The 14,243-nt window shown below is 31.3% G+C and overlaps 2 protein-coding genes across 2 annotated transcripts; both read right to left on the bottom strand.

The window, feature by feature from the left end:
- Nucleotides 1–3,836: 3,836 nt before the first annotated feature.
- On the bottom strand, nt 3,837–9,922 carry LOC134690070 (axoneme-associated protein mst101(2)-like). The gene is made up of 4 exons (XM_063550045.1): nt 9,910–9,922; nt 6,744–6,944; nt 4,968–5,252; nt 3,837–4,210 (listed from the first exon to the last, which is right to left on the bottom strand). The coding sequence occupies exons 1-4, from the start codon at nt 9,920–9,922 to the stop codon at nt 3,837–3,839; spliced, it is 873 nt and encodes a 290-aa protein (XP_063406115.1).
- Nucleotides 6,828–13,411, bottom strand: LOC134690387 (S-antigen protein-like). The gene is made up of 3 exons (XM_063550360.1): nt 13,243–13,411; nt 9,910–10,662; nt 6,828–6,944 (listed from the first exon to the last, which is right to left on the bottom strand). Exons 1-2 carry the CDS (start codon nt 13,409–13,411, stop codon nt 9,938–9,940), a joined length of 894 nt encoding a protein of 297 aa, XP_063406430.1. The 3' UTR covers nt 6,828–6,944; nt 9,910–9,937.
- Nucleotides 13,412–14,243: the final 832 nt, after the last annotated feature.

Raw genomic sequence — 14,243 nt, 5'->3', positions numbered from 1 at the left:
AAGGCTTCGGCAAAATAGCGATTAATATTATAAAGAGTTTTGCTATTTTGCCGGTTTTATTTCAAATTTTTCGTCGACAAGAGAACATGTTTAACCCCGTCATATTCTGCATGTATGTGGCTGTTCCATGCAAGTCTGGAGCCTGTTATTCAGTGATTTTCTTTTGTTGATGTGTTACATAAATTATTTGTTTTTCTTTCATTTTTGAACATAGATTAAGCCGTTAATATTGGGAAAAGGGGGGGGGGGGCATTTTTATTTCAATTGTTTTACATTTGTCATTTGGGGAGTCAGGATGGCTCATTTTACATAAAAAAAATATCTGACCTTAATCTTTGTGTAATATGTTATTCTGGCCCAAACCACCAGGGACGGATCCAGCAGTTTTAAAAGGGGGGGGGGGGGGGGGGGTCCAACTAAATGGCCTCATTCAAATGCATTGAAAAAAAAGGGGGTCCCCCCACCGCTCTGGATCTGCCATTGAGCCACTATTAACTTAAACTGATCATATTTGATTTCATCATATAAATCTAAATACATTTAGCTGCAAATTGCAGGAATCCAGTTTATCTTTAGGCAAGGATATCAATTATATTGGAAAACATTAATGATTTCAAAATTTTATTTGCACTCAATTTATAGTACTAGCATGTCCTCTTTTTATTTAAAATATTGAATTGTAAACAAATGTGATATCTTTTTACAAGTAGTTTTCATACCTCGGACGGACCTGTTATACAAAAATCTTTTGACCGCATCAATCTAAACTGACCTTATTTGCTCTTTCTTCCTGCAAATCTATATAGCTGCACAGTAATTCAGTTATAAATTTAGGTCAAGAGGGACTGTAATATACAAGTTACAGCAATATTGGAAAACAATGACCTCAAAATTTTGTTCACATGATTTTAAAGTGCTAGCATGACCTCTTTTTATTCAAAGTATTGAATCGTTAACAAATATCAGTAGTTTTCATACTTCAGACTGAGTCGTGTAATAAAATATTTTGACCGCACCAATCTAAAATGACCTTATTTGCTCTTTCTTTCTACAAATCTGCTTAGTTTATAGCTGCACAGTAATTCAGTTATAATTTTAGGTCAAGAGGGACTATAATATACAAGTTACAGCAATATTGGAAAACAATGACTTCAAAATTTTGTTTGCATGAATTTATAGTGCCAGCATATCCTCTTTTTATTCAAAGTATTGAATCGTAAACAAATATCAGTAGTTTTCATACTTCAGACTGAGTTGTGTAATAAATTCGTTTGAACGCATCAACCAAAAATGACCATATTTTCTTTTTGTTTATGCAAGTCTATATAGTTGGACAGTACATCAGTTATAATTTTAGGTCAAGAGGGACTGTAGTTTATAAATAACTGCAATATTGGAAATCAACAACCACAAAAAAAAATTCGCATTGATTGAGAGTGCCATTATTTCCTACTTTTATTCAAAATATCGCATCAGAAACAAACATCAGCTAGTTTTCATACCTCAGACTGACTCATGGAACAAAAATATGTGTCTGGGCAACAACAACCCAACCATAGAGCAGACAGCAACGGATCACGATGGATTGTATAATTCAAATGACAGCGTGTCCTCTTTTTATTCAAAATATTGAATTTCAGAAGTTTCGATATATCAGACTGAGTCGTTTTAATAACAAAATTATTTAACCGCATCAACCAAAACTGAACATATGGGACCTTTTATAGCTTGTTGTTCGGTGTGAGTCAAGGCTCAGTGTTGAAGGGCGTACATTGACCTATAATGGTTTACTTATTTTTAAATTGTTATTTGGATGGAGAGTTGTCTCATTGGCACTAACACCACATCTTCATGATCTTCCTATATCTATATATTCTTTATCATGTAAATATATATGGCTTCATTGTTAACCAATAATATTTCTAAGTCAGGACAGATATTGTATGATAAAGAGGACACCAAATTTTATCCACATCAGAGCGCCATTATTTCCTCTCTGTATCGATAATATTACTATTTAAGGAATGACTGTAATATTTTTTCTGTCTATGAAGAAAAAACATAAAAAATTTGGTGCACACTGATAAATGCACGTAGAGGGTTTTTTAACAGTGTGCACCACATTTTTTACGTTATATATATCATGTATAATATAATAGACAGAAAAAATATTACAGTCATTTCTTATAATTTAATTCTAAATTTCATTTTAACAAAATGTTTAAACCTTGGCAAACCATAAAAAAACGTTGATGATGTTACGTTCACATGACTAACTTATGTCTATGGGTGTTGATAACAAAATAACGTCAGAAGACCCGTTACATCCAAACTTAAATTATTAAATATTGAACCGTCACAAAAGTGACTTTTAAGTCAGTAGTTCATGATGTTTTTTTTAAACAAAACTATTTAACGGCATAATGCAACACTCACATGACTGATTCATATACTTTATTTTAAAATGAAAAGTACATGTATGAGAAGTTCTCTTCTTGGACTTGGATTTTTAAGAATAGTATACTGACTATACTGTTAATATATAATTTGAAGAAGGACAATGGTTGGTTTTGTTTGTAGCCTAACGTCCAGTGGCAAATATTTCATTTATGTTCAGATCGAGTATATTTTTCAGACTTTCAGGACTCCCAGATATTATTCATAATCGTTATGGATAAGTTTGGCAACGAGCTACATGTAATGCAAATGTACATAGTTTTTTTTACGTTTAACAACACTGATTTCATTAATCCCATAATCCATCCACTGTACAATTTTCGTTTGAACATTTGTCAAAACAGAATCCTAAGTCATGAATGTAAATCCAAGGCAAACAAGGTAAATTAAGATTAAATTTCCATGAATTAAATGCAGAGTTATATTTATGAAGAGACTGTTAAACACGGGGAACGAAGAAACGTAAACAATGATGTTTCATTTGCAATCTTATAAAAATATTTCTCCGATGAGTTGGATAACCTCCTATTCACTTCGATATTTGTACATGTAAATTTTGATCAGTAAAAGTATAGAAAAATCCGCTATTATATATAGTAAAGTAATTGGAACTGATTTTTTCTTCTAAATTCTAAAGTGCCCTTTCTGCAGTGACGTCATTTAGAACTGACTGATTTGGTCAGTTCTGCTGACAGTTCTACAGTTAGAACTGATTTGGTCAGTTCTACCTAGAACAGTTTTAGACAGTTCTACCCTAGAACTGATCCTGACAATTCTACCTAGAACTGATTTAGTCAGTTCTACCAGTACCTAGAACTGATCCTGACAGTTCTACCTAGAACAGTTCTAAGGTAGAACTGTTCTGGCTAGAACTGTTCTAGGACAGGTTAGAACAGTTCTATGACAGATTATTCTGACAGTTCTAATGAGAGGTTAGAACTGATCTCCACTGTAGTATTTAGAAGGAAATTTTGATAATATTTTGTACCTGTGTATAGATTTTACTTATAAATGGACTAAGTTTTCTCCCAGTTAACATTACATACAGTCTGCAGTTAAAGTTTTTAAACATTTATTAGATTCATAAACTATCCTGGATTTTTACTAAACTTGGACAGAAGCTTCTTACAATCAAAAGATAGTATCAAGAGGGATATTTTTATTGATTTTTTTCCTCATTTTGTTAAGCCTGTGAATTTCAGCAAAAGTAGGCGAGACACTGGGTTCCGTGGAACCCTTACAAATTTTTAAGTGGGAATAGGAGGAAGACACCACCGTAGTAATTGTAACTGTTTGCTAAGATGATCCATTTTATTCTAATTAAGTTGAAAAAAAGAACAAAATAACAAATAAAAAATAAATTTATTTAAACAAAATAACTAACATTTAACATCTTTGTTTTTCTCCTGTTTTACACGAAATAGGGATCTTAAGAATGCTCGAATGTTTGATCCAAATATTTTCTTCTTATCTGCGGTGTTTACATCTTCTAAATCATCTTGTATAGTATTTTTTTCTGTATCCTTGTGTTCTTTCTTCTCCTCGGATTTCTTTGATTCTATCTTTGTTAATTTCTTCTCCTCGGATTTCTTTGATTCTATCTTAGTTAATTTCTTCTCCTCGGATTTCTTTGATTCTATCTTTGTTTTTTTATTCTCCTCGGTTTTCTTTGATTCTATCTTTGCTTTTTTCTTCTCCTCGGATTTCTTTGATTCTATCTTTGTTTTTTTCTTCTCCTCGGATTTCTTTGATTCTATCTATGTTAATTTCTTCTCCTCGGATTTCTTTGATTCTTTCTTTTTTAATTTCTTCTCCTCGGATTTCTTTGATTATATCTTTGTTTTGTCCTTCTTTTTATAATTTTTTTCGTCTTTTTCATTAGCTGTGGATTTCATGTTTTTCTTTGTTTCATCTTTAACATTTTTTGCTTCTTTTCCTTTCATCTCTGTAAAACAATTAATGTCAAAATAAAACAAATGTTTTTATACTGCTGACTTATAAAACTTACTTCATCATTATATTGTGGTGGTTAAATTTTATACTTTTTTTCTAAATAATAGATTTGTAATAACAAATGTTCGCGTCTCTGATTCAAAATATCGAGCTCCTCAAAACTTTTATGAATCGGTAGTATAAAGATAAAGAAACTAAAAAAAAATAATGAAGAGTCCGTTTTTGTGTTTCAGTGAGCCTTTAAACTTTTGGCGGAAACAATGATTCTCTCTAGATTTTTCACGTCTTTATTTTACCTTTGACTTGTTTTTTTTTCACTTTAACTTAATTTAATTTGGCTCGCTTAATTTGCATAAAATTTTGACAAAGTATTTACTTTGACCCTTTAACAGAGCACTGCTAATTTGACGTACTTGAATCAGATTAACTTTAACTCAGTACAATGAATATATCTTTATTGCAGAATCGACGTTCAAGGCGTATCAAAAATAATGTGATAAAATGTTCCGACGCTCATTGTTATACAACAGACAAGCCCATGTTATTCAAGTGAATACCTTTCTCTAATTTCTTTTTCTGTTTTCTCTCGATCTTATCGACTTGTTTTTCCCTCTTCAGTTCTATTTCACATCGTTTCCTTACATCTATGGCGTGTTTTTTCAACACTTTGTCTACTTTTTGAAAATGTCTTTTAATTATTCTCTTCTCATCTCTTTTCATCTTTTTCACTTCCTTCTTTCCCCCTCTTTTTGCCATCATATTCTTGTCCACATAGTCGACAGATTCTTTCAGTGGATTTTTTTCTGGTTTCATCTGGTTTATTTTTGTTATTTCTGATCCTTCTAACGTAAGAAAAAATCATTTAAGTACATTTTATAACCATAGTAACGAATAAAGTATAATTTGATTCGCTAGTATGCAATCAAACTTGTTCATTCGTGTCATGTGACACCGAGTTCGATGGACTCAATGTCAATTACAGTCTCGTGTTTCTCATTTTGTTTTATATTTAATACTTTTTTATAAAAAAAAATTTCAAAGTCGTGTATCGTTTCTTTTGTAGATTAGTATATATACATGTACAGACAGACATACTATAATAGCAATGGAAATGGCTTAACTCAATAAAAATAATGAATTAATAAAAACAAGTACATGTATATTGCACGCCGTTTTTATATTTATTCAAATTTGAAGATATTTTATTTATTTAACAGGATATCTTATTAAGTATTAAGATATCTTTAATTTTTATAAGATATCTTATTCAATTTGAAAGTAAATAAGATATCTCTATTAATTAATAAGATATCTTACTTCTTTATAAAGATATCTTTTAGATACATACTTTATAAGATATCTTATTAATTAATTAATTAATAGATATATCTTATAAACTAATAGATATATCTTATTAACTTATGGAGATATCTTATATAAAAAATAAGATATCTTTATAACCAATTAAATGAGATATCTCTATAAGTTAATAAGATATCTCTAAAAGTTTATAAGATATTTCTATTAGTTTATAAGATATCTCTATAAGTTAATTAGATATCTCTATAAGTTAATAATTCCTCCTGGTGCGGGAATTTCTCGCTACATTGAAGACCTGTTGGTGACCTTCTGCTGTTGTTTTTTATTTGGTCGGGTTGTTGTCTCTTTGACACATTCCCCATTTCCATTCTCAATTTTAAGATATCTCTAAAAGTTTATAGGATAACTCTATTAGTTTATAAGATATCTCTATAAGTTAATAAGATATCTCTATTAATTAATAAGATATCTTATAAAGTATATAAGATATCTTACTTCTTTATAAAGATATCTTTTAAATGCATACTTTATAAGATATCTTATTAATAAATAGAGATATCTTATAAACTAATAGAGATATCTTATTAATTAATAGAGATATCTTATAAACTAATAGAGATATCTTATTAAATTATGGAGATATCTTATTAAGTTAATCAGATATCGCTATAATTAACTATATAAAAGATATCTTATATAGTTAATAAGATATCTTATAAATTAATAGTGATATCTTATATTTTAATAAGATATCTTATTTATTTAATAAGATATCTTTATAAACATTTTAATAAGATATATTATTTAATAAATCAGATATCTCAATTAATATATAAGATATCTCATTTTGTTATTAAGATATCTCAGTTAGTTTATAAGATATCTTATTTAACTAAATAAGATATCTCGAAACTGAATAAATATAATAACGGCGTGCCATACATGTATACATACGTTTACACTGAATTAATAAATTTGATCTAGTAGCATGACACAATTATTTAAGTGAGTACCTTTCTCTAATTTCTTTTTCTGTTTTCCCTCGATTTTAGCCACTTGTTTTCTCCTCTGTTGCTCTTTGGCATTTTCTTCTTTCTTATTCTCTTCCATACTCTTTCTTCTTTTCTCCATCTGTTTTCTGTCCCTGTAGTTGACAGCATTCTTGAGTGGATTATCTGCTGGTTTCTTCTCTTTACTTTTTGTTATATCTGATCCTTTAAAGAAAAAGTTACACGTAATTATATGTAACCATAGTAACGAACAAGTATAATTTGATTCGCTTAACAAATCAAATGTGTCATTCGTGTCACGTGACATAGAGCTCGATGGACTCAGTGTCAAAACTTCATAAAATTCCGTACAAACAACGGTATATTGCTGGCTCATCTGCATGTTCCACTAAAGAATTGTCCATTAGATTGACTAAGATTCTGTCCGCAGTGAAAGAGGGTCTTCAGAAATACTGTGAAACTGTTTACTCGCGTAGTGGTATTAACCATATGTGGATTCTTAAAAATTCTAAAGAACTTCTAGACAATTTTAAATCTCGGTCTTTTTCTGAAATTAGTTCCATCAAAACTTTTGATTTTTCAACCCTGTATACCACCATTCCCTATGTAAAATTGAAAAATCGCCTAAAAGAAATTATCCACAATGCCTTTCAACATAAAAATGGTAGCATACACTATACATTTATTACTTTGGGATTTCATAAGACATATTTCGTTAATAGTGACAAACAAAAAGGTAAAATATGCTACACAGAAGAACAAGTGGTCAGTATGCTGGAGTTTCTTATCGACAACATATTTGTTGAGTTTGGAGGTAGACTTTTCCAAAAAATTGTCGGCATTTCTACGAGAACAAAATGTGCGCCTCTTCTTGCCGACCTCTTCTTATTTTCATATCAAAAACAAGAGGATCAAAGAAGCCAGATTATTTAATTTCACTTTCAGATATATTGATGATGTTCTTTCCATAAACAATCCGAACTTTTCTGATTGGGTTTCATTGATATATCCCCCAGAACTAGAGATTAAAGAAACAACAGACACCGCTTCCTCCGCCTCATTTTTAGACTTATATCTCGAATTTGACTTACACAGTCATCTCAGAACCAGAATCTATGACAAACGAGACGATTTTAATTTTGAAATTGTAAATTTCCCCACCTTAGTAGCAACATACCAACTTCACCTGCATATGGGATATATATTTCCCAACTTATTCGATATTCAAGAGCCTGCAGCTCCTACTCAGACTTTGTAAAACGTCATCAGTGTCTGAGTGGAAAGTTGATGAACCAGGGGTATGTCAAAGAACGTCTCGTCTTTTTTCTAAAAAAAGTTCATCGGAAGGTACCAAGACCTTGTTGATAAATATTCCGTATCAACTTCTCAAATAATACACGATGGTCTTGATGTATAGATTCTGCGTACTGATGTTGTTTGTCATCTCAACAATATGTTTTACTGTTCTTTCATTTGTCTTTGTTCTATTATTAATATTACTTTTACTGTTGAATGGTTTTATGTGATATCCGTTTGACGTGGCTCGGTACTTATACATCTCGTCAATGTGTGTGTATTGGCTTTCATTTTTTGTGGTTTGTTTTGTATATGCGACTCTTTGTATTTCTTTTGTTCTTAATACGTGACTCTGTACTTTAAAAGATCCCGTCAGCATTATTTTGGTCTATTATATGTCATTATGATATATTTCTATTATGAATCACTATATACGTTGAACCACAAACGTCAAAATCATTCAATCGCGTAGTGGAACTTACTATTTTTGGATTCTCATAAATTCTACCTATAACTTTTAGACTAGTTTAAATCTCGGTCTATTTCTGTAATTTGTTCTTACATACTTTTGATTTTTTAACTCTGTATGCTTACATTGCCTATGTATATTTTAAAACTGTTTGTATACACATTGAACGACACATTTATGTGACGTATACAAATTTTATGACGTCAGACACTCAAGTCAATCCATGTGTTCGTAGATAGATGTTTTTTGTTCTGTTAAATTGTCCCTTTTAAAATTGTTATGCGATGATGGCTGATGTACCCGTATTTTGACTATTAATTGTGACTGTTTATTTAATGCATCATGTAAATATAACGGAATTTGATGAGACTGTTATTAAAGGGAGAGGGTTAGCGCTATAGAACCAGGTTTAATCCACCATTTTCTACATTTGAAAATGCCTGTACCAAGTCAGGAATATGACAGTTCTTGTCTATTCGTTTTTGATGCGTTTTGTTATTTGATTTTGCCATGTGATTATGGACTTTCCGTATTGATTTTCCTCTGAGTTCAGTATTTTTGTGATTTTACTTTTTACAGTCTCGTGATAGTATCCGTGGTTTGACGGGGCAAACAGTGAAATAAAAATCAAACAGAGAGCGTTCAATGGTTTTATAAAAACTATGAAAACGCACACAAACATCAGCAGAAGTACAGTTTTTTTTTAATTTGAATGATAGATTTTGTTATACATATAGAGATATATAATATGTGAATGCTGTTTGCATGGCCCCGCTACGAAGTTCTCGTTGCAATATAGTTTAACCCTTGTCCGTCATTCCACAACAAACCATTATGCGGAGTTTTTTCTAAACGCATCAGATATTTGGCTGATTTTTGGTATGTGAGTTAACCATGATAAGTTACAGACCAAGTTAAAGTTGCGTTCCGCTCAAATAATTTTTGCTGAAATTAGAGGCTTTGGACTTAGCGAAATTGTCGGAAATCACAGTTATATGTTATACATGTGTACGGTCTTTTTTCTAAACGCCTTCAGATATTGGGCTGATTTTTTTGTATGTGAGTTTACCATGTGTTACAGGTGAAGTTTAAGTTAGGTTCTGCTCTACTAATTTTAATTTTGCTGAAATAACGGGTTTCGGACTTTGATAAATAATTGAAATTATAGTTATACGGATTTTTGTCTATATGCCTCAAGATTTTGAGCTGATTTTTGATATGTGAGACTACCATCATGTTTGTATCTTTGACACATCTAGTTTAAAACTGTGAGTCAAGAGGATTACCAGACAATGATCTACGAATAACCTTTCGACTTATTAAACAAAGCCAAATTTAAGGTACATTACATTATGGTCATGTTTCAAACAAATGGGTTTTTTTTCAATGCTATGTTTAAAATACCTGTATCTTTCATTAGAGATCCAAGGTGTTAACCTATCTCAATGCAACCATCCTCATCATTGATATGATCATCAAGGCATTTATCTTTCTCTATGCCACCCTCTTCATCTTTTGTGGGATCCTCTAGATCAACCTCCTCATTTTTGATAGGATTTTCTAGGATATCCTTCTCATTTTTAATACGACCCTCTACGCTACCCTTGTCATCTTTGATAGGATCTGCTAGACTTTCCTCCTCGTCTTTTTTATGAGCTTCTATGCTACCCTCGTCATCTTTCATAGGATCTTCTAGGCTAACCTCCTCGTCTTTGATAGGATCTTCAAGGCTATCCTCCTCATCTTTCATATGATCTTCTAGGCTCCCCTCCTCAGCTTTCATAGGATCATCTAGGCCACCCTCCTTATCTTTGATAGGATCATCTAGTCCACCCTCCTCGTCTTTCATAGAATCTTCTATGCCACCCTCCGCATCTTTGATAGGATCTTCTAGACCACCCACCTCATCTTTGATAGGATCATCTAGGCCACTCTCCTCATCTTTGATAGGGTCTCTCGGAAATTCATATTTTACTAGGCCACTCTCTTCATCTTTGATAGGATCTTCCTCGCATTCATCTTTCTCGAGGTCATTCTCTTTATATTTGGAAAGAGCCCCACGGTATTCATCCTCCTTTTGATCGACATCTACGTCTCTCACCAAAGCGTTGTGTTTCGTGTCTCCCCTTTTCAGGTGATCCATATATTTCAATTTATCTAGAAAAGTATATATCAAAAGTAAAAAATAAATAACCATATATATAGAAAGACATACTATGATATCAGTGGAAATAGCTTAACTCAATAAAAAAAATGTACTAACAAAAAAAAAGTATACATACACTATGACACAATATGTATAAAATATATATTAAAAGAGGGGGTGTAAAAGAGTATCAGAAAAACAAATATTACCTTGAACAAAATGGCGTATTTATAAGATGAAAAAATCCGTATGCCAACAAGACAGCTCTGTATACCATGTAAACATTAGAGTTCAAATGATGTGGAGGCAAGTAGATATAGACAACCGTACGGCATTCAACAACGAGAAAATCCATACCGTATAGCTGACTATAAAAGGCCAGGATATCAATGTGAAACAATTCAAACGAGAGAAATAACGGCTTATTGTGTCGGGATGTATAAGTACCCGGCCACGTCCACTTGTATTTTTTTGTCTATCTGATGAGTTAAGCCTTGTTCAACTGATTTTTATAGTTCGTTCTTATGTTGTTCTGTTATACCACTGTCCCATGTTAGGGGGAACGTTTGGATCCCGCTAACATGTTTAACCCCGCTACATTATTTAGGTATGTGCCTGTCCCAAGTCAGGAGCCTGTAATTCAGTGGTTGTCGTTTGTTTAGGTGTTACATGTTTTTTTTTCGTTCATTTTTTTGCATAAATAAGGCCGTTAGTTTTCTCGTTGGATTGTTTTACATTGTCTTATCGGGGCCAATTATAGCTGACTATGTCGTATGGGCTTTGCTCATTGTTGAAGGCCGTACGGTGACCTATAGTTGTTAATGTTTGTGTCATTTTGGCCTTTTTGTGGGTAGTTGTTTCATTGGCAATCATACCACATCATCTTTTTTATATTATCTATAACATATAAATATACGAAAAACACATAATTATGACAAATTTGTCTATTTCACGACAATTAGAATAATTTTTACTTAGTAACAAATTGTTACGTGAAAAGGTTGTACTTAAACGTATGCGTATGGCAAGCCGTTTTACTATTTATTCTAACTTCAAGATATCTAATAAACTGTATAAGATATATTATATACTTTATAAGATATCTTATATACTTTATAAGATATCTTATATACTTTATAAGATATCTTATATACTTTATAAGATATCTTATATACTTTATAATATATATTATAAGATATCTTCTAAAGTTTATAAGACATCTTATAAAGTATATAAGATATCTTATAAAAACTGGATAATATAAGATATCTTAATATATATTATATGAGATATCTTATAAATAATTTTTAAATAAGATATCTTATAAACCATTTAAGATATCTCATATAATATATACGATATATTATAAAGAAAATTAAATGAGATGTCTCATATATCATAGGAGATATCTTATATATTATATGAGATATCTTATATATTATATGAGATATCTTATATATATTTTATGAGATATCTTATATGTTATAGGAGATATCTTATATATTATATGAGATATCTCAAAGTTAGAATAAATAGTAAAACGGCTTGCCATATTAACGCCTCTTGTCCGTAGTGCTAGTGAAAAAGGGACCAGGTAGTTTCACTTGTTCATATTGTCTTGGACCTTCAGAATATTTTTTTCTTCTAATGAGAAATATTTAGCAAACATGTTCGTCTCAGATTTTTGTTTACTTTACAATTGGAAAACAAAGAGATGCATGCAAGGACAAAAATATATTACAGTCTTTTAACGAGTTTGTAAGTAGGTCGTAAAATTATAGTGCCATCACATTAACTAATCTTCAGTCTATTCAGTAACCACAAATTAGTCTCTCCTACATGTATTTATATGTTCCAGACCGTATGAGTATTAATATTTAGAAGTTAGTCAAATTTCTTAGATACAAATGTATATAAAAGATCAACATATCTTATATCTCAAATCAATATAAAAACTGTTCAATAGAAATTAAAATAAAAACGTAATATTTTAACTATTTGAAAACAAAATCACACTGATTTAATATCCTGTATTTAGCATGTCAGTATATTTCAATAATTGATGCCCATTATGCTCCTTGTAACTGAAGTTATCAGAAGAAAACAAAATGTGGAAGGACAATTGTGTTTGAATATTTAGGAACTTTACAAAAAAAAAAAATGCATATGCATAGGAACATGCATGAACAAAAATTGGTAATGTAAAACAAATATGACATTCCTTGTGGAAGCAAGTCTCCCCTTGGGTTAGAATAACAAAATAGGATTCACGTATATAAAATTAAACAAATGTTTAATTTCAATTGTTCGCTTATTTACTGAATCCATCTAAAGGGGTCGCTGTGATTTCGGGTAAGTGTTCATTTATGGTGAGGGTTAAATTATGTTTTTTTTCTTATTTATATTAAGGGTTAATTTAGAGATAAACCTACTGTTAGGGTTAGACTAGAGTAAGGAAAAGGAAAAGAGTAACTATAAGGTTTAGGTTCAGGGTTGGGACAGTTATTATTATACCTCTATATATGGATTGGAAACCCCACAGAAAGAGAAAGTCTCTTTTTATTCATACACTTTTTTTCTCGTTTACATACCCATTTCCATCTTTGAAGATGCTTCCTTTTCTTCCATAACCTGTACGTATGTCTCAACTTCTTTCCAATCTTTGAGAGTAAATTGAGATGAAGCTACATTGAGTAGAACATCACAAAACTTTGAAACGACCTGCTTTTCTTTGTCTCTCACTTTTGCTGGTCTATCCATGTCACGCCTACAAAAACATGAGCTTTGCTTGAGAAATTTTAAAGTTGAATTATCTTTGAGACTTATTAATCAATAAGAATATTTGTTGAATCTCTTAATTTGTTTACATGTTTTCGTCTGATCCAGATAAACACATAAGGGTTTCGTACTAAAAAAAAATATTCTAATAAAATTAACGGTACCAATTTTCTTGCACCAGATACGCATTTCGACAATACATGTCTCTTCTGTGATGCTCGTGGCCACAATATTTGAAATCCAAAGCTTATATAAAAGATGAAGAGCTATAATCCAAAAGGTCCAAAAAGTATAGCCAAATCCGTGAAAGGAATCAGAGCTTTGCATGAGGGAAATACATTCCTTAATCTATAATAATTTATAATACTTTTGTAACAGCAAATTTTAATAACACAAAAAATCCGTATTTGCATGCCAGTACCGAATTACTGGCTACTGGGCTGGTGATACCCTCGTCTAATCTGCCCCAGTTATTCCGAGTTTGAAAACTATTAGGCATTACATGTATCATGTATTTTCCTAAAATCAATTGATGTTGATGGAGGATCTTTGGTATTTTTAATCAAATTACTAACAACTTAACAAGATTGAAGGCGGTTTTGAGCTTGGCATAAAAATAACATAAGGACCTAAGAGCTACGGTTCCGCAGCTAGGCATATGGTATATACACTTCTCTTTTGGTAGCTGATTCGCTGGCCTATTCCCCGATTTTTTTTTCCTTTTCATTCAAATTTAAGAAAGCAATAACGAAAAAATAACTTACCACAAGGATTTTCCCGTCACTTCAATCTTTATAAAGCTGTACAGGATAAG

This window comes from Mytilus trossulus, chromosome 11 (genome assembly GCF_036588685.1).
Source record: "Mytilus trossulus isolate FHL-02 chromosome 11, PNRI_Mtr1.1.1.hap1, whole genome shotgun sequence".
NCBI lineage: Eukaryota > Metazoa > Mollusca > Bivalvia > Mytilida > Mytilidae > Mytilus > Mytilus trossulus.
The sequence above is the reverse complement of the archived record's forward strand: the minus strand, read 5'-3'. Positions and strand labels throughout refer to the sequence as shown.

What these genes read in the sequence shown, in the direction of transcription:
- LOC134690070 (XM_063550045.1), bottom strand. An exon ending in GAAAAAGAAATTAGAGAAAG is followed by an intron (nt 5,253 to 6,743) that starts GTACTCACTTAA and finishes TTCTTACGTTAG; the next exon opens with AAGGATCAGAAATAACAAAA. An exon ending in GAAAAAGAAATTAGAGAAAG is followed by an intron (nt 4,211 to 4,967) that starts GTATTCACTTGA and finishes TAACATAGATAG; the next exon opens with AATCAAAGAAATCCGAGGAG.
- LOC134690387 (XM_063550360.1), bottom strand. Translation starts at nt 13,411, where the DNA reads ATGGATAGACCAGCAAAAGTGAGAGACAAAGAAAAGCAGGTCGTTTCA. An exon ending in ATCTTCAAAGATGGAAATGG is followed by an intron (nt 10,663 to 13,242) that starts GTATGTAAACGA and finishes ATACTTTTCTAG; the next exon opens with ATAAATTGAAATATATGGAT.